This window comes from Mauremys mutica, chromosome 2 (assembly GCF_020497125.1).
Source record: "Mauremys mutica isolate MM-2020 ecotype Southern chromosome 2, ASM2049712v1, whole genome shotgun sequence".
Taxonomy (NCBI): domain Eukaryota; kingdom Metazoa; phylum Chordata; order Testudines; family Geoemydidae; genus Mauremys; species Mauremys mutica.
Window position 1 is genome coordinate 254,245,758 of NC_059073.1, and position 24,266 is coordinate 254,270,023.

Genomic DNA, 24,266 nt, shown 5'->3' on the forward strand with positions numbered 1-24,266 from the left:
TTGTGCAGACAATGAAAAACGCTTTGAAATCAGCAAAGGGACAACACTCCATTCAAAAGCGTCTGGATACCTTCTTACTTTCCTATAGAAACACACCTCATGCTACGACCCAGGCTTCCCCAGCCTTTCTAATGATGGGACGACAGCTGCGCACTTGCTTTGATCTGCTGAAACCTTCTGAACCCAGACAAACTGTGCAACATCAGCAGCAATATCAAGTAATCAGACGGGCACCCAGAGCAAAAGACCAAACCTTTAGCCCAGGGCAGCCAGTTTTGGCTCAGAATTATACTTCCAGAGCTAAATGGGTCCCGGCCACAGTCATCACTCAAACAGGACCTGTTTCCTATACAGTCCGGACTGCAGAGAATCTTACCTGGCGGCGACATGTAGATCAGCTGTTGCCAGGTCATGCCAGTCTTCAGGACCCATCTGCAGTTGAGGGGTCTGACTTCACCCCTCCTGGTGAGACACCGAATCATGAGTCTCACCTGTTCCTGACTGTTCTCCTCCATTACTGCCGGCAGCTGAGATACCCCTTTGCCCAGCACGAGCTGATACCACCTCCTCACATATTCGTGCTGCGGACCCTGAGCCCCTAGTACTTTTGGGTGCAACAACACCAGAAGTTCGCCGTAATCCACCTAGAGACAGAAGGCCTCCTCATCGGCTGGATCTTTAGTTAGGGCGAACCCACGGTTATGAGGCAAAATGATCCCCAGGGTTTAGCCGGGAATGGAGGCAGTCTACCCTCCTTCTCTAGTTTAGTGTGTGTTTTATTTAGGGGATGTTCTTATTAGGGGGGGAGGAATATGTTGTGTATTTGGTTGTCATGGGTTTTGTTACTATGGCAACTGAGTTAGACTATTAAGGGATAGCTCAGCCGGTTTCAACCGGCTGAGTGAGCTCTCTGTTCCTGTAAATAAAATGGAGGTTTTGGTTAGCTGTCTGCTCTCTAGCCTCAAGTGATTGCTTCCTACACCGGCTGCCCCTAGGACATAACAACAACCATCATGTATAAAGTACTTGCTTTGGCCTTCCAAAGTGCAGCTGACTCTACCCTAGCATGCAGAGTTTAGTAAAGTCTATAGAGAAAAGACAACCACTGCACATGAGGATTCATGCATGTATAGTCCATTATCTGTGAGGAGCTTAAATTGAGGTTGTTAGAGCATCTCACATTACCTGTTACAGTGATGCACTTACTAGTCAGATAGGCATCCAGGCAAAACCCAGCATACCCTTCCTCCCAGAAATGGAAGTGGTGTACATCACCCTCCTAACACACACCACCTCTCCTGGACCTCCTGCTCAGTCCTTGGTACCTTTGCCCTCTCCTTAATTCCCAACCCCATTCTTTGGTGGCTTTGCCTCTTTCCTCACACTCCGGAGTTCCTGGTGGTTCTGCCACTCTTCTCAGGGGACCAGCAGGGATTTGGCTATTTTCCCCAGGCTGCTGCTTCTCATGCACCGCCTACTGCATCTCCCTCCAGGCCATTTAGAAACAGTGTTTTTGGATGACGTCTCATCCCTCCATGAAAACAATATTTCCTGCAAGGTTTCTGGGCCTGTGGGTCCCTCAAGCACCACTACAGCTGAATTTATGTCTACAGTTCTGCTTCGCTTTCTGATAAAGACATTATTTTGGTAGTTTGGTTTCAGCATTTAGAATAAAAAAATTCACACCAAAAATTGAATAGCTTTTATATTTCTGTCTCCCTCACATGCTACATTTTCAGAAACTATTGTCTAGCAGCAAGAGACAGACACAAAGCTTTAGCAATGCCTTTTGTTATAATCCACTGAATAACCAGTACAGCGTGTTCTATGAAAGTGTTAGGGCAGCCTCTTTTCCACTCGAAGATTATCATCTCTATAAAGATTGTGTGACTTCTGAAACCAACCAGCCACTAAATCATAATGCAACTATTATATTGGGGACAGGGGAAAACACCACAGGTTAGATGTTCTTTAAGGTTCTTTCCTAAGACTTAAATCTTTTAGGTACAATTGTTTACAGTGTATTTTATGAAACACCTAATATATTTTATATGATGCTTTCAGACAACACTTTGTTATCCTCTCCACACGGTAAAAGACCAAGGCGAAGAAGAAATTATCAAAGGGCTACAGTCTCTTGGAGGTACTCCTCCTGCATTTCTGCAGAACAAAAATTTTATGAAACACTACATTCCTGCATTAAAAGCAGATCTGGCAGTTGTTCATTCCTTTCTGTAAGTAGTACAGTTTTACAGTATATTCTGAGACTAAGACTATTCATTCATAGTCTAAAATAGAACATTCACCTGTACTGAGACCTATCACACAAGGATCTCCCATTTTTGTCCCTGAATCTTTGTTTCCATGATAAAAGCATTTGTGTAATAGAAACAACAGCATAATTAAAGATCCAGCCTAGAATCTTAAAGGTAGAACAACTCCTTCTCCTTCAGTTCTTCCCCATCCAATTTATAGTAAGTAAATAGCAGGTTGCATTCTGCACTAAAGAGTACATTGGCAAAGTGTTTTATTATGTTTTAGAGAGGGAAGAGAAAGATATTTTGTGTATGGAGGGGGAACCTAGAATGGAAAGATTTAAGCTCTCCTTTATATTCACAGCTTTAAGGAACTGGTAATGGATGGTCTCTCTTGTGGTCTTACATGCTTTGGTGGGTCTGAAGATATGCCACTTGATTTAGAAGGTAACTAGTAGCGTGCTTTGCCTCTAATATTTAGCTATACTTCTGTTGAATCAGATTAATGAGCAGCTCTGTCCATAATCTCATTTTAATCAATATGGAAATATGAAGGATTCTTGCACTATATGAGCCAGAATGATTCGTAAGGAATTAGAAAGATTTCCATAATCTTGAAACAAGTTACATAAAACAATTACACAAGCTGATATTTCTCTCATGCTTTACATATTTAATTCTCTTTCAGCATGGAAAGATGTAACAAGTGGAGATACCACTGTTCACATGCTTCCTGGAGGACACTTTTATCTGCTGGACCCTGCTAATGAAATTTTCATGACAGACCATATGAGAAAATGTATAGAAACTGCTGATCAAAGATTAGTCCAAAGCAGTAAATAATACAAAACATTTTCTATACAACTTTACAACTACCACAGTGACAAGGTCAGCAACTTTCTGTAGCAACAGGGCTAACAGTTGATGTATTAATACAGGTGCATCCTACAGCCAAAGGTTTTTCCAGGATATAATTTATGACGATACTTAGGAAAATTCTGATTCTTAAAAATAAACAGCCAGTACATTAATTTGCTTCCCTGTGGTGGTTAGAGTTTGGGGCTGGTGGGAGGATGGTAGGCTAAAAGCATTGCAAAGGTAGTATGTCGGGCTTCAGTGGCTTCCCTCTGCCTTTACCATAGCTTAATCTGGCCCAATAAAGCAACTAAGCAAGAATAAGCTCTGTCGGAGTGGGAGAGACCCAAAGTTATTTCCCTTTAAAATGTAGTTTTTCTACACCAGCATTTCTATGACTGTAACAGAAGGGAGATATATTTGTGCAAGTTCATTTATCCATTATTGGATCCAAGAAGTAACTAATGTTTCCTTTAAATCGGCACTCTTTGAGACCTCATTAGCCTGACTCAACTATCGTAAAAACGACTCTTCTTTTTCTTTCTTTTTCAATCCCCCTCCCTGTATCCCATTACATCTTTTGGAGAAAAAGACAGGTAAGTAGTTTTGTCTTCAGGAGGAATGTGATCTTTCTGCCTCCTCAAAAAAAGGGAAAAAGAAGAGTGTTTAAAACCCTAAATAAATCTTGTAGGTAAAAATGTTTCTAAAATAAGTACAGTTAGTGTCTTAAGTAGTACAGTATATGTGTAAATGCTACCTTGTAGGTGAGTAGCTCATGTTGGTAAATCTTAGTGTCAAACTAAACACGAAAATGTTAGTATTGCATTTTTTTCCTCAAAAGAGTTAGTTCATTAGCTACTGAAAAGATAATGAATTATGGCAATTATTGTGGCGTATTTTAGATCCCATATTTTTCTATCATCTCTCTTGCTTTAGAAATATAGGCAGTCATGGCGTCCTCCTTTGATAAACCTGCAAAGGAAAATAGTACTCATTATCTTTCCTTATTTGGTATTCTATAACATTGATTACTTAGTGTAAACTTAATGGTAAAAACACCTTTTTTAACGTTCCATGCTTCCCATTTGGCTTTGGCTTTCAGATCTAGCATTCCTGGACACTCTGTTGAAAAAAAAAAAAAAAAAAAAAACCAAAAAATCCCACAAACATTTGTTGGTGGTTGTTATACCATTTTACCTAAAGATTGTTTAGTTTTAGTAAATTTACAGAATTAAATGTGTGTGTCATGGTGGTGGCGGGGTTACGCGTGTACGCGCGCGCGCACACACACACACACACACACACACACACACACACACACACACACACACACACACACGCAGTACCAGTATCAATGTCTCCAACAGTAGACTGCTTGTAGAGTCCATATAGTTCCTTCAGCTCATCATCGCTTGGCCTTGTTTTTATTTTTTTTACATCTTCTGCAGCACTGTCGAAATCAGCCTGAAGGTGCGGGGGTGGGGTGTGTGGAATCAAACAATAGAGTATTAGACATTTTAATCCCTATGTTGTGTGCTTTAGGCTTTGTAGCATCCTCATAAATTTACTAACTGCTTCCCTGCCATCAGTGATACACAAAGGTAAATGATTCTCAATACTTCCCTAATCAAGTTATACTTGGCCAGAAATTTGGCCAGCTTGGCTGATAAATCAACACTTAAAAGAAGCCAACACTCTCCTCCCAAAAGAGAATACATATTTTTTACAGCTACATAATTGAAGCCATATACAGCCTAATTGGTGAAATGGAATGTCACAGGTATGATCATGCAAGCTGCTTATAAACTCTATGAACTATAGGTCTTTTGTATCCAGAGTCTGAGTTGAAGTCAGGGATGCAGAGGAACTACCATGGTGGTTGAAGCTTCCCCTGGGGGAGGCTAGGTTCCACTTCCGCCTGCAGCCCCACCCAACACTCCACTCCCGCTCTGCTCCAGGCCCCACCTCCATTTGGCCCCCTTCCCCCCTCGGCTCCCCCTGCCACTGATTGCTGCCTTCTCCCCTCCTCCATCCTCTTCCCCTATAAGCCCCTCCCCCCACTTCTCCCCAAATCCCTCCTCTTCTCCATGCCCCCCCTCCACTGTGAGGCCCCCACTGCTCACAAGGAAGTGGTGAGCAGTGGGGAGTGGAGTGCAGGAGAGGAGGGACTCAGCCAGGCACTGGCGGGCGGTGGGGTCCTCGGGGAAGGGGCTGAGCAGGGACAGGAACAGGCGGAGCGTCGGCGGGGCCATCGTGGCCCAAGTGTCCAGTGGCAGGGCAGCAGCGTCTGCACTAGGGGAGGCTTAGCCTCCTCTGGCCTATTATACCCCCCAGTTTATGGAAACTGCATCCAAGAAGCAATTCCTGGATCTGTAAAGCCCTTTGAAAAGATGCTCAGTACACTCCCACTTTGTTTTCAATTCTCTGCTGCCAGTGCAACTTTGTGTGCGTGCATGACAGTGGTGACAAAACTGTATATGGGGGGCTAATGCAACAGTCAGTCTAACTGATGCATCACCCTTATATGCCAGAAGTGCAAGGACACATTGTAGCTACCCATTACATAAACACAAAGGGGGCGATTTGGTTTGAAAGTCTCTTTTCATCTTAATCACACTGAGCTAGCTGCTCTCTGTCCCTATGTTACTGGTCCCAGTTAAGTCCTTAGTGCAGAGTTCTCTACCCTTTTCCAAAACCACCTACCTAGCTTTCTGTGACCTCAGAGCTTCTGGTCCTTTGCACTGGGTTAGCCCCTAAGTGCAGATAATGTAATTCACAATCTGTTAGTTTCAATGATTTGTAAAGCAAATACATAACTCTATATAATGATGCAAAATTACTACATGCATTTTTCTGAAAGTTTCATCCAAAGTTTGCTATATTTGCAAGAATGACATTGTAAAACACCGTAGGGTATATGTTATACATATGTGTAGTATTTGTAAATTAAAATGTATTCCCTACAAGTCTGTGCTATAATATGCTATGTATTCAATAAAGTCAGTGTTCCTTAAGCTGTCAATTTGACTTCTGTGGCTTGGTCTCCTCAGCAGGGATTGGGGAGTTGCCTTATCATTCTACCCAAGCAGGATGCAACCATCCTCTCCATACTGGTTGTCAACTCTTCTTATTCAGGTGAGAACTTCTCTTGCAATGGGAGAAGTCAGCCCCACCCTCATATTTTAGAACCCACCCTAGCACGAATCTGTGTCTTAACCCTGAAACCGTCCTGGGCGAGTGACTGTACTGGCTGGAATAGGCCCCAGAAATAAAGAACTAAGGAGCAACAGCTGATGTTTTGTGCTTTTACTGTCACCTACTTGAGTGTTCTGTACTGCAGTCCCCACATGAACAAGGACTAAAAGAAACACAGATTACTGTGGCTAAAAATGAGGGGTAGGGAAATAGAAAAGAATTAATGAGAGGCTGCATTCTTGTCCCATTCTTTCCTTTCAAAGGACCCATCATGCGATCACAAGACTGAGCGCTCATCAACTTAACGACACATCAGCTGATGCTAGCACATTCAGGCAGTAACATCATGTAGAAATATGCAAGGACAGTTAGGTAGCTGCATTGCAGTGTTTGTCCACAGAGGCCTGGACCCTTTCCACCTAGAGAGTTAATTGCTGCTTCCTGAGGTGGAAAGAACTTTTGATTTTTTCTGGAAATGGATTTCTGGATGGATGGACTCCCAGAGGGCAGAGATCATAGCTGGTACCTAGAAGACTGTTTTTGAGGAATCTGGAAACTGGGTGAGACAAACTTAGGGTAGAACCTCACTGCAATTAAAAATCCATGGCTGGCCTGTGCCAGTTGACTCAGGCTCGTGGGGCTCAGGCTAAGGGGCTGTTCAATTACAGTGTAGAAGTTCAGGCACAGGCTGGAGCCTGCACTCTAGCAACCTGTGAGGTGGGAGGGTCCCAGAGTTCGGGCTGCACCTGAGCACTAATCTACACCGAGTAGCATGGTACTTTTTATTATTGGGGGCGGAGGGGTTCTACTCTTTTTTAACTAGAAGTAACAGCATTTGAGTGGCCAAGCCCAGGAACTCCGCTAGCTAGAGCTGTGAATAGTAATAAAAGAAGATGATTGGGAAGGATGATGCCAATTGGATTTGGAAGAAGCTGGCCAGGACGCTGAAAAAAATCTTCATTTTTGACTAGGTCACACAGGCAGGAGTGGTCAGAGATGCGGTTTTAACCCTGTGGTGTGTAGCTGTGCAAACTTCTGATTTGAAGTTATGGTTTCATAACCAGTAGGGATCAGGTTGGATCGGTGCATTTAATTTACTTCTAAATTTAGACACTTGGACACAAATCTCCGTGAAAAGGGTTTGTTTTTTTTGACATCTACTCCTCAAGTGCTTTGCATTGGTTGAACATTCTACCCTAACTCTCCTAAAAGGATAAGAAAGCGGACACAATAGACTCACTGATAGCTTCTGCTGAAGTACCATATGTACCGTTGACATCAACCCTCCTTATTGTAGCCCTCTTTAAAATCTTAGTTGAGACATGCTTGTTCTGACACTAGTCACACTTAGGCAAAACAGTGAGGTGGCCAATTTTCAGATGATACAAAACTACTGAAGATAGTTAAATCCAAAGTTGTCTGCAAAGAGTTAGAAAGGGCTCTCACAAAACTGGGTGACTGGGGAACAAAATGGCAGCTGAAATTCAATGCTGATAAATGCAAAGTAATGCACATTGGAAAACATAATCCCAACTATACATACAAAATGATGGGGGTCTAACTTAGCTGTTACCACTCAAGACAGAGATCTTAGAGTCATCTTGGATAGTTCTCTGAAAACATCCACTCAATGTGCAGCGGCAGTCAAAAAAAGCTAACATTAGTAACCATTAGGAAAGAGATAGATAGTAAAGCAGAAAATATCATAAATATATTATATATATAAATCCATAATATGCCCACACCTTGAATACCTTCTATACAAGGAGGAACTAAAAAGACTGGAACTGTTCAGTTTAGAAGAGAGCCAGGGAAGGGGGCTGGGAGGGTATATGATAGAAGTCTATAAAATCATGAATGGTATGGAGAAAGTAAATAAGGCAGTGTTATTTACCCCTTCACATAACGCAAGAACTAGGGTGTTACTTGATCATATTAATGGGCAGGAGGTTTAAAACAAACAAAAGGAAGTATTTCTGTATATAATGCAAAGTCAACCTGTGGAACTCATTGCCATGGAATGTTGTGAAGGCCAAAACCATAACTGGGTTAAAAAAAGAATTAGATAAATTCGTGGAGGGTAGGTCCATCAATGGCTATTAGCCAAGATGGCCAGGGATGCAATCCATGCTCTGGATGTCCCTCACTTGTAATGGCCAGAAGCTGGGACTGCAGGACAAGGAATGGCTCTCTTGATAATTGCCCTGTTCATTCTCTCTGAATCATCTGGCACTGGCCAACCATGGTAGACCGATATTGGGATAGATGGACCATTGGGCTGTCCCACAGTTGGTGTCACTAGGCATAAATCTAGGTAACTCGGGAGGATGGCTTTGGGCCTATGTGAACCAAAGTACCTTTATGTGAAGTGCTTTTGTTAGCCTTACTAAACTTTTGTAACCTCTTGTGTTATGTGCTGACTACTGGCAGCTGCAAGGCTGCTTGGCACTAGATGCAGCCAATACTAGATAAGATAGGCGGAAAGCAGATGCTGTAATTAAAGTTATATGCATGAGAACGTAGCCCCCACGGTGGGAAAGTACAGATAAACCCTCACAAAGGGGTATAAATGCTGGGACCCCGCCTGCGTGCGGGTGTGCAGGATTTGAGATTGCTATGTCTCCCTTGCACCTTATTTGGGCTCAAATAAACTTGGTTTACTTCTCCACCCTGGTGTGTTGATTAGTGCGACGCACACTGGGCAACGAACCTCGCTGTTGCCCCCCCCTCGGGCCCTTTGGGCCGGCAACACCACTATGTCCATTCTTATGTTCTTAACTATATAACAGCAATAATGTGTAGGGGGGTGTAGGAGAGGACCACAGTCTGCTGATTACCTGTTCCTGGAGTCTCAAGATCAAAGGCCCAAGCTCTGTAAAGGGAAGACTGATCTATTCAGGCAGGTGCTACTTCTGAACTGAGGCTGTTATGAATTTGTAAACACAAAAAAAACAACCAACCAAACAAGTCAACGCTTTGTGGGATTCGAAGCACTGATTCCTACCAGAGCTCTTGTTGGAGCTGGATGTAATCCCTGGTAAGTTTATTAGCATGCATGTAGATTCTTTTAATGTTTTAAATGTTATCTATGTAATGCTTTCACCTTAAGAATGAATGTACTTGCTTATAAAGAGCTAAGTGGTAATTATGACTGAGGGCAATTACAACTGGTTCATAGTCTTTGGAGAGAAAGCAAAGTGCAGATGTTGGCTTGTTTAGGCAGTGTGGCTTGCTGAGGAACTCACAATGTAGGAAACTGTGCAGCCTCAAAAAATTCCCCTCAGGAGGGAGAGAGAGATGGGACTTTGCCCAAGAGAGGTAACATCAGGGGAGCTGGGTGCCTAGAATGGGTGCCCTTGGTGGACCACATGGGGGGAATGCAGGTGCAGTTGCCCTGAACTGTGCTACATAGAATGTGATTTTTGTAGAGTTACTGCATTAAATTCTGTATCAGCAGGGAGTGAAATGATTTATATATTTTAACTCAGTGATTTATTTAATGTGAAAGTGCACCAAGTAAACAGATTTTATTTTGGTGGCATAAGGTGTGGTGAAGGGTAAGTACATGGTTTTTTTAAGAATAATAAGTTAGCAGAGAATGCTATACTGAACTTGGTCAAAATTATGTCTCCAAATACAGCCTCATCAGGCTCCACAATACATAGGAAACCTGTATTTCTAGTGTTAAAATAATTACACCATGTGATCTTTTCTCACTATCAAAGCTAAATATGTGTTGCCTTTCAGTATATTCTGATTGTTAATTGAACACTGTAAATTCAGTGTTCTCAAGGGAGTTAAATTGACCATGAAAACTGCTTTAAGTTGACTATGACTTGATTAAGAGTTAAAAGTGACTTGCAAAGAGGAAAAAATGTACTTATGGCTTTTTTGTTTATTTCTGAGGTGTGACAGTCTATACCGTCATATGAGGTTTAACGCAAGTATGAACATTTTGTTGTGCAAAGGTGAGGGGGGAAGGTTAGGAGGGGAGGAAGGTGGTGTTTAGAAACACCAGGTATGATTACTTGTTTTGCCAAAAGACTAGAAAAGTAAAGTGCAAGCTTTCTCAGCTCTCGGGGGTGGAGTTGTTGAATATTTCATAAAGACTTTTTCTCCCAAGTTTTTATCAGGTGTTTGTTTTAAAAAAAAACAAACAAAAAAACCATAGTTAAGCCTCAATTCTGAACTGTAGCCAATATGAGCTCAAAATTTTCACCAGGACTATCAGGTGAAAGTTATAATCTACATTGCTATCGGTCCTATAGTTTAAGTGCACAATTTGGAGTAAGTGGGATCACACTAGTTACATGCTCCACTATCAGAACTTGTACCCACTGTAAGGTCTCAAATGTAGCTTTCATGTGGGTTGCAGGCTTTTATTTCCCTGGTGCTTGCCTTTGAAGACAAAGTACAATTTCTGTTGGACTCTACACCTAGTCATACTGGTGGAACTTCTGGGCCACACCTCTGAGGTTTCATGAAAGTGCATCATCAAAGATCTACAACCTATCCTTAAAGATGATCCCTCACTCTCACAGATCTTGGGAGACAGGAAAGTCCTCGCTTATAGACAGCCTCCCAACCTGAAGCAAATACTCACCAGCAACCGCACACCATACAACATAAACACTAACCCAGGAACCTATCCTTGCAACAAAGCCCGATGCCAGCTCTGTCCACATATCTATTCAAGTAACACCATAATAGGACCTAATCACATCAGCCACACCATCAGGGGCTCGTTCACCTGCACATCTACCAACGTGATATATGCCATCATGTGCCAGCAATGCCCCTCTGCCATGTACATTGGCCAAACCGGACAGTCTCTATGCAAAAGAATAAATGGACACAAATCTGACATCAGGAATCATAACATTCAAAAACCAGTGGGAGAACACTTCAACCTCTCTAACCACTCAGTGACAGACTTGAAGGTGGCAATTTTGCAACAAAAAAACTTCAAAAACAGACTCCAAAGAGAAACTGCTGAACTCGAATTAATATGCAAATTAGATACAATTAACTCAGGTTTAAACAGAGACTGGGAATGGTTGGGTCATTACACTAATTGAATCTATTTCCCTATGTTAAGTTCTCCTCACACCTTCTATGGGTCATCTTAATTATCACTTCAAAAGTTTTTTTTCCTCCTGCTGATGATAGCTCATCTCAATTGATTAGACTCTTTCTGTTGGTATGCATACTTCCACCTTTTCATGTTCTCTGTATGTATAAATACCTCCTGTCTGTGTGTTCCAGTCTATGCATCCGAAGAAGTGAGCTGCAGCTCACGAAAGCTCATGCTGAAATAAATTTGTTAGTCTCTAAGGTGCCACAAGTACTCCTGTTCTTTTTGTGGATACAGACTAACACGGCTGCTACTCTGAAACCTGTTTAAAAACAGACGCTACATTAGCATCTTAATGATTCAGTATCAATTACAAAAAAAATCTCAGGCCCAACCTAATTAAAATACACCCAGACTTAATAAGTTAAAAAAAAAAAAAGAAAGAAAGAAATTCTCAATTAACTTTCCATGACTAACCTTATATCTGCCCATCCTTTCCTGACCAACTGGGGAGAACCCCTCCCCTCCCACCAGCTGCCTCATAAAAGAGACTTACATCTGCCCTGTTGCACATATATAAATAAATGAGAAGAATGGGGGTTGTTGTATAGCAAACACTACTTACCCTGGATGCCTATACTGGGGCTGTATTAGGAAGGTGTATGAAGCATACTGTGAAGGGATGGAGCCACAATGTATACTGTAGATTAACACAAATTTGATCTATAATTGGAGGGAGGAAATATGACCTAAATTAGCATGGTGAACAGGTTACAGGGAGGTTTCCATCATAGACATTTGGATAATGGATGGTAGCACCATAGTGCATCTCCCTTGACTGTAGAGGTTACCTACATAATGGTGGCTTCCGGCCTGTGATTGAAGGATGAAGTAAGGAAGAATCTCTGCTCTGTATGTGGCAGGTGGGTTTGCAGTTTTAAAGCCATTGCCCAGTATTCTTACTAACAGAAAGAGAAGATTTGTCTGGAATCTGAAAATATATAGATTATTTTAAAGCACTAAACTCTTTGGAGCAAGACCTGCATCTCACCATATGTCTGGATAGCACCTAGATTTTGGGAACTTTTCTTTAAAAAAAAAAGTTTAATTTAACTGGGATTCTAGTACTTTGACTATTCTTTATTACGCAGGAAGTCCTAGTATGCAGATCCAGATTAACCAATGTGTACTTGGTGCACTTGCATTTTAAGGGAGCCTCCTAAGCCATTGATTTGGGTGGGTGGCATTGTTACCTGGCACATGGGGTCACAGCACCACTCAGGTTTGGCCCTGACACCCCTCTTTCATGATGGAGGGGTGGCTGGCCCACATTTGAGTGATTGGTGTTGCGACCTGGTGTGTGGAGTTGTAGTGCTGCTCAGGTTTGGCTCGCCTGCCCCTCTGTTGTGACAGGGAGGATGGGGAAGAGGCCCCCGATTTCCGTAGTGCAGAGGGACCTAAAATTCTTTAATTCAGTACTGCCAGTATGTAAACTGATTTTTACTGAATTTCTCTGGGATGGGTCAAGTACTACAACAATGACTCTTCATTAATGATCTATCTTCATTAATGATCTGGAGGATGGCGTGGACTGCACTCTCAGCAAGTTTGCAGATGACACTAAACTTGGAGGAGTGGTAGATACACTGGAGGTTAGGGATAGAATACAGAGGGACCTAGATAAATTAGAGGACTGGGCCAAAAGAAACCTGATGAGGTTCAACAAGGACAAGTGCAGAGTCCTGCACTTAGGACGGAAGAATCCCATTCACTGTTACAGACTAGGGACCGAATGGCTAGGAAGCAGTTCTGCAGAAAAGGACCTAGGGGTTACAGTGGACAAAAAGCTGGATATGAGTCAACAGTGTGCCCTTGTTGCCAAGAATGCTAACGGCATTTTGGGCTGTATAAGTAGGGGCATTGCCAGCAGATCGAGGGATGTGATCATTCCCCTCTATTCGACATTGGTGAGGCCTCATCTGGAGTACTGTGTCCAGTTTTGGGCCCCACACTACAAGAAGGATGTGGAAAAATTGGAAAGAATCCAGCGGAGGGCAACAAAAATGATTAGGGGGCTGGAGCACATGACTTATGAGGAGAGGCTGAGGGAACTCGGATTGTTTAGTCTGCAGAAGAGAAGAATGAGGGGGGGATTTGATAGATGCTTCCAACTACCTGAAAGGGGGTTCCAAAGAGGATGGATCTAGACTGTTCTCAGTGGTACCTGATGACAGAACAAGGAGTAATGGTCTCAAGTTGCAGTGGGGGAGATTTAGGTTGGATATTAGGAAAAACTTTTTCACTCAGAAAGTGGTGAAGCACTGGAATGGGTTACCTAGGGAGGTGGTGGACTCTCCTTCCTTAGAGGTTTTTAAGGTCAGGCTTGACAAAGTCCTGGCTGGGATGATTTAGTTGGGAATTGGTCCTGCTTTGAGCAAGGAATTGGACTAGATGTCCTCCTGAGGTCCCTTCCAACCCTGATATTCTATGATTCTATGTAGTGTCATCTGAAATGAAGGGGGGGAACAGTAACAGTAGTAGCATTTACATGTGTTATAAGATGCTTTAGAATGCAAGCATCAAAGTGCAGCTAGATGCACCTCCAGTTATTTAACGCCTAGCCTTATTTAAACTAAATACTAATACGTTATACAGCACATTATTCATTCAAATCACTGTACCAACTTTAATCCCACGAGGCCATTGCAGTACATGTACTAATCACTGATACAAGTCTTAAATGTATTTTAAGGCAGTTTAACGTGTTAGATCAGGACAAATGGCCATTGTATTTACCACATAATGCAAAAGTTATTTAATCTATATCCTTTCCAAGATCTGTCTTATTTGTCCATGTTAAAATGAAACAAGTAACCATTGTTGAAGTGAGATTTAATCAGATAATAATAATTATACTGAATTTAAGCAAAGAAGGGACAAAAGAAATCTGTAGATTCTAATACCGGTCAGCAAGTGCTAAGACTTTAAAAATCTCATACTTGCTGACCAGATTTTAACAATTGGCCACATGGAACAAATTCATCCTTTGAGAAGTCATTGAAGTTTTGCCAGGGATAAAGATGGTTAAAAAAAAAATTAAAACTATGGCCCAGCTGCTTCACAGCATTTACAGTGGGTAAAGGACAGAGATTTTGTGTTATTTAGTATTTCTTTGAATACTGAAGCTGCTGATCAGCAGATTAAGTAGAGGCAAGAAATGGTACAACAAAACACAATTGAACTAGCTCTTTCTTTATAAGTGCTTAGGCAGCACAATTTCTTAGACTAGCTGGCAGAACTTCAGAATGCTTGCAGCACAGATTGTGAGCATACTCGTCCTTGGAATCAGTTGCTAGGTTAATATGCAAGCTAATCAGAAAACCCCAACTGCTTGTTCTTAGTTCCATAAAAACAAACATGTAATTTCAAATTTGGCACACTGATGAGATAAATAGGTCGTCTTTTCTTTATCCAGAAGTGACATGACATGTTTGATAGCTTCCCTTCATTAAAAAAAAGGTGGAGGAAAAAACCCTCAAGTACAATATAAACCTTTTTGATTGAACTGACGGTCCTGTCCCATCCTGCATCTTCCCTAAATGTTAGCAATGGGAAAATCAGAAAATCAGGCCGAATTAGCGCCGAAGTAGGGGCCCCCCACCACCGAAGACCCCAGGCACCCTGAATCCTCTGGGCGGCCCTGTAACAGAAAGCAGCAGGAGCTGCAAGGAGAGAGAGAAGGAAGAGCTTCTTATGTACCTCTCTAGCACCCCCAGGATCCTGGACTGATTAACACCAGCTTCTCACGGAGCTACCTGTTTTCTGCTGCTTCCCTGAACCCACTTGAGGAGAACAGGCAGTCAACTGAAGTAGTAGCAGCCAGTTAGGCCCTTAAGACATTGATATCTTCCCTCACTCGGGCCCTGCTACCAGCCTGCTTATTTGTCCCCTTCAGTCAAGTGTTGAGAGCCATTCTAGCTGGCACAGAACAGCAGTCATGAGTGAAAGAAGAAAACTCCCCTCTGGGGCAGCATTCAGAAAAAGAAAGAAAGCAAAGGAAGCTTTTCTATCTAAGCAGGAAGGAGCTCTCCTGAGATACATAGACACAAATGTTCACGGTGAGTGGTGGGGAGATGCCTGATCTTTCAGTTAGTCAGAGTGCAGGTGACCTGGCAACTACTGCCGCATCCATATCTCCACTTTAAATGGATGTAACCATGCACATTCCTGAAGAATAGTGTAGATCAGTGAAGAGTGTGGTGGAGGCGCAAGGAACAGCTGCTGCTGAGTTTAGTTCCTTAAGTCTTGATGATCCAGGACTGTGGACCCACTTGAGCAGTAGCCTGAAGGACTTCCTTGTACTGCATGGGCCACAGCAAGTGAAAAACTTCATGTTCCCCAAAGACAATGAAAATAGAAATTTCCATCCAACACATTACTGGCACGAAATCCCCAATGGTGACAAAGTGGAGAGGCCAGGCTTATGTACTCAAAGACGCAGAATGCTCAATACTGTTTTTGTTGCAAACTCTACCAGTCTAATGTTCCAGCCACATTGGCTTCTACAGGAACAAAGGACTGGAAAAATCTGGCATGCCATGAGAAGGTAGCAAATCACCAGAGAGCATTCCATAGGTGTGAAGAGCTTGAGATGAGACTAAAGTTAAAGGCCACCATAGATGATCAGCATCAAGAGGAGATTGCATCAGAGTCTCTTTACTGGCAAAATGTTCTGAAAAGACTCATTGCCATTGTGAGAAAGTAATTAATAATACTTCTTTCAGAGTAGCAGCCGTGTTAGTCTGTATCCGCAAAAAGTATTTTTGCATAATACTTCTGTATTTGACAGCTAATCTTTTTCTTGATAGGCTTGGGGCTTTTATTTCTTTTTTTTTTTAATGTTGTTCTTCATTCTTCTGGCAGAGCAACGCGAACACACATTAAATGATCAAAGAAGTACAGATTACCGTCTAGTTAGCTAATATCTAGTTCTCTGCATCTCCACTTCTCAAAGCGTTTTACAAAGGAGGTAAATATAAATTATCCCCATTCCACAGATGGGGAAGTAGACACAGAGGACTGAATTGACATGCCCAAGGTCACCTAGAAGGTCAGCAGCAGAGCTGAGAACAGAACCTACATTGCTGGAGTCCCACTCCATTGTGCTATCAGTTAGGCCACACTGCCAGCCACCTACTGTTTGAGAGTAAGTGGGACGTGCTCAGGTGGCTCTCTGCACAGTGCAGCATCAGACTGATGTAATGGAAAGTTTTTCAGGTATCATAAAAAGAGTTTTGCACACATGTAACTAAACATCATTCCTACAAAGCATAGAAACCAATACTAAATATATTTTTAAAATATTAACATTTATATATTATGTGACCAGTGTAAAAAAATTGCACCAATAACTGGATCTAAAATAAGCCCAGAAATAAATAGGAACTGTCCATGCTCAGCACCTCTGAAAAATCAAGGACCCTGCTTGTAAGCAGCTAAGTTTGAATATTTTGGCCTAAATATATAAAAAAGACATTCCCAAGGGAATTTACCTGTCTTTAAGGAAGTAAATCTGAGGGCCTAAACATCAAGTGTATTCCTTTTAAGGATAAAAATCTGTTTTTAAAAAAACATCCAAAAAAAAAAAAAAAAGACCCCACAGACACAAATACGTATGGGCTTCAAAGCACCAACAAAATTCTCAGACTGTATTGATATGTACCCCATCACAGACATCTCTGAGCACCATCCAAGCACTTAAAATAAAAATAGCATTTACCTAACTTTTACAAATCAGACAAAGATACACACCAATGATAACACATCCACTGAATTGTCATATTTAGTTACTAGGACAAACAAATAAAAATGTTCTATCTAGGTTCTTATACCAAACCCAGCAGAGTCATTACCTTGAATGGGATTTGGATCAGGCCTCACAGTGCAGTGAGATTGTGCTTGGGATCATACTTGTCAGAGGAGAGGAAACATCAAAATTAATTTGTGAAATTAAGTTAATATGCCTCTAAATGATTTTATACTGCATATAATCCTAGTTTACTGGGCTGCATATGCAAGTGTAAAAATAGATATTACAGGAATAGCATATCATGATATATGCAAAATGCATTCCCATCTGCAATAAGAACTGAATAGAAGGGAAGACTTAAACTGCGTAAAACAGTTAAGTTTAATATAAACACACATTGTTTCGCTCTTCAGCACTCCCTACATAAGTCACTGTTCATGGAATGTTGCACAGGAGCTAGTTTCTTGTAAAATAGGTAAATTTTGAATCTAAAAATTTTTAAGTGTCTCTTAAAAATACAGCTTATTTTAATCATGTATTGACTGAAATTCCTTCTGACTCCTCAAATTAGAAGTAGTAGAATTTTCTACCATAAGTAAACTTTATACACATTTAAAACCACATGTACACAAACCCATTCGCTATACTTGAATGCACAAATTACTATTGCATCACCACTATGTCAATTAAATGGGAGAGAAACATAAGCTTAAATGGCTTCTTTGGTGTAAAGCAAAATGCCTGAAAGTATTTAGAGTAGCAGCCGTGTTAGTCTGTATCCGCAAAAAAAACCAGGAGTACTTGTGGCACCTTAAAGACTAACAAATTTATTTAAGCATGAGCTTTCGTGAGCTACAGCTCACTTCTTCGGATGCATAGAATGGAACACACAGACAGGGGATATTTATACATACAGAGAACATGAAAAGGTGGAAGTATGCATACCAACAGGCAGAGTCTAATCAATTGAGATGAGCTATCGTTAGCAGGAGGAAAAAAACTTTTTGAAGTGATAATTAAGATGGCCCATAGAAGGTGTGAGGAGAACTTAACATAGGGAAATAGATTCAATTGGTGTAATGACCCAACCATTCCCAGTCTTTGTTTAACCCACAGTTAATAGTATCTAGTTTGCATATTAATTCAAGTTCAGCAGTTTCTCTTTGGAGTCTGTTTTTGAAGTTTTTTTGTTGCAAAATTGTCACCTTCAAGTCTGTCACTGAGTGGTTAGAGAGGTTGAAGTGTTCTCCCACTGGTTTTTGAATGTTATGATTCCTGATATCAGATTTGTGTCCATTTATTCTTTTGCGTAGAGACTGTCCGGTTTGGCCAATGTACATGGCAGAGGGGCATTGCTGGCACATGATGGCATATACCACGTTGGTAGATGTGCAGGTGTATGAGCCCCTGATGGCGTGTCTGATGTGATTAGGTCCTATGATGGTGTCACTTGAATGGATATGTGGACAGAACTGGCATCGGGCTTTGTTGCAAGGATAGGTTCCTGGGTTAGTGTTTATGTTGTATGGTGTGCGGTTGCTGGTGAGTATTTGCTTCAGGTTGGGAGGCTGTCTATAAGCGAGGACTGGCTTGTCTCCCAAGATCTGTGAGAGTGAGGGATCATCTCTAAGGATAGGTTGTAAATCTTTGATGATGCGCTGGAGAGGTTTTAGTTGGGGGCTGTAGGTGATGGCTAGTGGTGTTCTGTTATTTTCTTTTTTAGGCCTGTCCTGTAGTAGGTGGCTTCTGGGTACTCTTCTGGCTCTGTCAATCTGTTTTTTCACTTCAGCAGGTGGGTATTGTAGGTTTAAGAATGCTTGATAGAGATCTTATAGGTGTTTATCTCTGTCTGAGGGATTGGAGCAAATACGGTTGTATCTTAGAGCTTGGCTGTAGACAATGGATCGTGTGGTGTGTCCGGGATGGAAGCTGGAGGCATGTAAGTAAGTATAGCGGTCAGTGGGTTTCCGGTATAGGGTGGTATTTATGTGACCATCGTTTATTAGCACAGTAGTGTCTAGGAAATGGACCGCTTGTGTGGACTGGTCTAGGCTGAGGTTGATGGTGGGATGGAAATTGTTAAAATCTCGGTGGAATTCCTCGAGGGCTTCTTTTCCATGAGTCCAGATGATGAAGAGGTCATCAATGTAGCGCAAGTAGAGTAGGGGCGTTAGGGAACGAGAGTTAAGGAAGCGTTGTTCTAAGTCAGCCATAAAGATGTTGGCATACTGAGGGGCCATGTGGGTACCCATAGCAGTGCCACTGACTTGAAGATATATATTGTCCCCAAATGTGAAATAGTTGTGGGTGAGGACAAAATCACAAAGTTCAGCCACCAGGTTAGTCGTGATATTATCGGGGATACTGTTCCTGATGGCTTGTAGTCCATCTTTGTGTGGAATGTTAGTGTAGAGGGCTTCCACATCCATAGTGGCCAGAATGGTGTTTTCTGGAAGATCACTGATGGATTGTAGTTTCCTCAGGAAGTCAGTGGTGTCTCGAAGATAGCTGGGAGTGCTGGTAGCATAGGGCCTGAGGAGAGAGTCCACATAGCCAGACAATCCTGCTGTTAAAGTACCAATGCTTGAGATGATGGGGCGTCCAGGATTTCCAGGTTTATGGATCTTGGGTAGCAAACAGAATACACCTGGTCGGGGTTCCAGGCATGTGTCTGTATAGATCTGTTCCTGTGCTTTCTCAGGGAGTTTTTTGAGCAGATGGTGTAGTTTCTTTTGGTAATCATCAGTGGGATCAGAGGGTAATGGCTTGTAGAATGTGGAGTTAGAGAGTTGCCTGGCAGCCTCTTGTTCATATTCCGACCTATTCATGATGACGACAGCACCTCCTTTGTCAGCCTGTTTGATTATGATGTCAGAGTTGTTCTTTAGGCTGTTGATGGCATTGTGTTCAGCACGGCTTAGGTTATGGGGCAAATGATGTTGCTTTTCCACAATTTCAGCCCGTGCACGGTGACGGAAGCAATCTATGTAGAAGTCTAGTCTGTTGTTTCGACCCTCAGGAGGAGTCCATGCAGAATCCTTTTTATTATAGCGTTGGTAGGAAGGATTCTGTGGGTTAGTATGTAGTTCAGAGGTGTGTTGGAAGTATTCTTTGAGTCGGAGACGGCGAAAGTAGGATTCTAGGTCACCGCAAAACTGTATCATATTCATGGATCTGGAAGGACAAAAGGAGAGTCCCCGAGATAGGACAGATTCTTCTGCTGGGCTAAGAGAATAGCTGGAAAGATTAACAATATTGTTAGGTGGGTTAAGGGAGCTACTGTTGTGGCTCCTTGTGCCATGTAGCAGTTTAGACAGTTTAGTGTCCTTTTTCTTTTGTAGAGAAGCAAAGTTTTTGTTGTAAATGGCTTGTCTAGTTTTTGTAAAGTTTGTCCATGAGGAAGTTTGTGCAGAAGGTTGGTTTTTCATCAGAATATCTAGTTTAGAGAGTTCAGTCTTAATCTTCCCCTGTTTGCTGTATAGGATGTTGATCAGGTGGTTTCGCAGTTTCTTTGAGAGTGTGTGGCACAATCTGTCAGCATAGTCTGTGTGGTAATGGATTTTTTACCTTTAGTCCTTTTGGTATGATGTCCATCTGTTTGCATTTGGAAAGGAAGATGGTGTCTGTCTGTATCTGTACGAGTTTTTTCATGAAGTTGATGGATTTCCACTCCATACGGCTAAATGCAGTGCCTTGCATAATGACAGGTTTCAGAGTAGCAGCCGTGTTAGTCTGTATCCGCAAAAAAAAACAGGAGTACTTGTGGCACCTTAAAGACTAACAAATTTATTTAAGCATGAGCTTTCGTGAGCTACAGCTCACTTCTTCGGATGCATAGAATGGAACACACAGACAGGGGATATTTATACATACAGAGAACATGAAAAGGTGGAAGTATGCATACCAACAGGCAGAGTCTAATCAATTGAGATGAGCTATCGTTAGCAGGAGGAAAAAAACTTTTTGAAGTGATAATTAAGATGGCCCATAGAAGGTGTGAGGAGAACTTAACATAGGGAAATAGATTCAATTGGTGTAATGACCCAACCATTCCCAGTCTTTGTTTAACCCACAGTTAATAGTATCTAGTTTGCATATTAATTCAAGTTCAGCAGTTTCTCTTTGGAGTCTGTTTTTGAAGTTTTTTTGTTGCAAAATTGCCACCTTCAAGTCTGTCACTGAGTGGTTAGAGAGGTTGAAGTGTTCTCCCACTGGTTTTTGAATGTTATGATTCCTGATATCAGATTTGTGTCCATTTATTCTTTTGCGTAGAGACTGTCCGGTTTGGCCAATGTACATGGCAGAGGGGCATTGCTGGCACATGATGGCATATATCACGTTGGTAGATGTGCAGGTGTATGAGCCCCTGATGGCGTGTCTGATGTGATTAGGTCCTATGATGGTGTCACTTGAATGGATATGTGGACAGAGCTGGCATCGGGCTTTGTTGCAAGGATAGGTTCCTGGGTTAGTGTTTATGTTGTATGGTGTGCAGTTGCTGGTGAGTATTTGCTTCAGGTTGGGAGGCTGTCTATAAGCGAGGACATTTATTTATTTAAGCGAGAGTATTTAGTTACTCTCCTCTGTTTATGCCGTGTTTCCACGGTTTGCAAAACTGAATTCTTGGCTACTACGTTGCTCCCTCAATCTCTTGCCACTCCTCTCCAAGTTGATTCTGAGACTCTTTATGGAGATGATTAAGTTTCTTTCCACATTGTATTATTGCTGTTTAAATGCTGAACTGAAATGGTTTCCGGCCAGAGTATTTGATCATTGTATAGAATGAGGGGCATTTTTTTGTGGAGGTGGTTTATCGTGTAATAAATGTGTTTTACCCCAGCTAATCTCACTCAGGTTTGGTGTTTGTTTTTAAAATCTCAGTGCTGACAAAAATCTACAACAAAAGGAACTCCAACTTTGCACATTCAAGGGTGAATTGAAAAGTAGAGAAACAAATTTAAGAACCTACTGGACATTTAACAAAACCTGGTCTGAACTAAAATTGGAGCAAGAGCTGGGATTTGGCTGTTCTGTTCCCAACCTCTTTGAGAAGGTCTGAGTTTTGTCTGTGAAGTGACACACAAAAATCTCTGCACGGTTAAACTATAGTCACACATCAGCTCATGCCCCTTTGAAGATCAAGCTACTTCAGAGGAGATTAACCCTCTCTCTGGAGTGAAGCGGCAGTTACTGGCAATATACTCCCAACATCTGAGTCACGGAGGAATTAGGAGAGAGCTGCCATCACTTCCCCCTGGAAGCATCACTCACTACCACACTGCTCCTCCCTGCACAAAATAGACACCAATCCCTCAGAGAAGAGGGCAATGGAACAGGCTGGGAACGGGAAAGATCATTTTAATGTGACTGCTGTGGAGAAACTGGCTAAATTGCTCACGATATAGACAAAAAAAAAAAAAGGAAAGGGCTGCTTCCCTCTTGCTGCAACGATTGAGGGCTCAAAACCAGCAGCAGAGGCAATGCTTCAAATCCAACTCAGAAAGGAGGCAACTAGTTTCTCTAGCAGTCCATACGCAGTTGAACTTTGCCAGCAAAATGCATGCAGCCTTCAACACAACCCCCCCTAGAAAATAATGCATGCACCCCCAATAGAGCATCTACAATTAACTGACCCCTCATGGCCCCAAAAATCTATGTACCAATAATCTAGATCCTGGGAAAGGTGCCCCTTTTCATTTCTGTATCAATCTAAATTAATTCATTAATTAACCCCACCCTCATAAAATAATACATGCATCCTCCCAAAGGCAGGTACCCAATCATAGTGCTGCTACAACCACACACAATAAGAAAAATAATGCATATACCCAATCAAAATGCATGCAGACTTCAAAGCAGGTGCCCACCCATCCCCTGAAAATTTTATGAACCAAATAACAGACTTCAAAGAGGCAACCCTTTGCTCCCTGCAAAAATTCATGCACCAATTAAGCATAGAATCATAGAATCTCAGGGTTGGAAGGGACCTCAGGAGGTCATCTAGTCCAACCCCCTGCATCATACACTAAAAAAAAATAAAATTATTTGCTGTGCTGCAAAACAACCCAGATTATGCAATGATAATCCTTGCTCTGTCTTGTGTTGCCAGGGGTGGGCATTGCCCAGTGATGTTACAATACATCCCTATCCTTATCCCTTGCTCTCCTGCACTGAGCTTCTTTTTGCCTCACCTTGCAGCAGACCCCCCTCTTACCTGGAGAGTCATGATGATGATAGCAGTGGCAGCAGAAGCAGCAATGAATTAACTTCTCCCAGGGCAGAGATGCAGTGCTTATAGGCTCAGCCCCTCCAGTGCTGCCCTACAGCTCCACTTATAGTCCCAGGCCACACAAAAGAGGCTGCACTTCGCTTTCCTCATTGGACCAGGACTGAAATGACATCAGCTCTAAGGACTTCTCCCTCAGCAGGCGCCTGGCTTCTGTGTATGAGCTGAGAGTGTCAGAACAGCAAAGCTAAAGCAGCTTTGTTACAGGAGGAGCTGGATGCAGAGAACAGCTGTTAACTACTCGTTTATCCTTTGTGTCCCTCTCAAAGGATGCACTGGAACAAGGACGCCATTGGCAACAAAGCCCAAATCTGTATCCTTTCTGAAATTCCTCATCAGAATGATAACTACAAATACACACTGGCTCATTTTCTATACTCCTGCGTGATGGGCTACTGGCAACAGGAAAAAAGACACTGCAGCATTTAACAAGTTATTTTGTGAAACCAACACTTCTGCCTTGCTGCCTACTGTGAATCTGATTTGTATTAAAACCTCCATGTTTGCTGTTACCCTTCCAGTGGCCCAAAGACCTCTTGTTGCCAACTGGCAAAGTGAACAGGGGTACGTAAGGGTTACAGCGATCCCCTGGGTCTGATATCTGCATACTAGTCTGCCAAAGAATGTCATGTAAGGTCTCAAATGTCCCACTGGTCATCATAAGCATTGTGAGATGTATTTACAGAAAATATGTGAAGTGTTATGCATCTATACTAAAAATTATGCTCCTTAGGTTTGTGAATTAAGACAAGTCACCAAAAGGTGATCCACATAGTCCTGGTAAGCAGTGGG

At 42.1% G+C, this 24,266-nt stretch overlaps 2 protein-coding genes across 2 annotated transcripts in view; one reads left to right on the forward strand and one right to left on the reverse strand.

Moving 5' to 3' along the window:
* The window catches only part of OLAH (oleoyl-ACP hydrolase), a 34,942-nt gene extending 31,844 nt beyond the window's left edge, over nt 1-3,098 (forward strand). The window contains exons 5-7 of the mRNA XM_045005438.1: nt 2,065-2,234; nt 2,620-2,702; nt 2,944-3,098. Of these exons, the coding sequence (XP_044861373.1) occupies nt 2,065-2,234; nt 2,620-2,702; nt 2,944-3,098 (408 nt within the window). The remainder of the gene's footprint in view (nt 1-2,064; nt 2,235-2,619; nt 2,703-2,943) is intronic.
* On the reverse strand, nt 2,908-23,600 carry ACBD7 (acyl-CoA binding domain containing 7). The gene is made up of 4 exons (XM_045005439.1): nt 23,403-23,600; nt 4,457-4,574; nt 4,170-4,232; nt 2,908-4,082 (listed from the first exon to the last, which is right to left on the reverse strand). Exons 1-4 carry the CDS (start codon nt 23,412-23,414, stop codon nt 4,009-4,011), a joined length of 267 nt encoding a protein of 88 aa, XP_044861374.1. The 5' UTR covers nt 23,415-23,600; the 3' UTR covers nt 2,908-4,008.
* Nucleotides 23,601-24,266: the final 666 nt, after the last annotated feature.

Bases quoted from the DNA above. Each gene is read 5' to 3' on its own strand.
- ACBD7 (XM_045005439.1), bottom strand. The intron at 4,233-4,456 runs GTACTGCGTGTG...TTTTTTCAACAG, and splicing joins TGTTGGAGACATTGATACTG to AGTGTCCAGGAATGCTAGAT. The intron at 4,083-4,169 runs GTGTTTTTACCA...TTTCCTTTGCAG, and splicing joins AGCATGGAACGTTAAAAAAG to GTTTATCAAAGGAGGACGCC.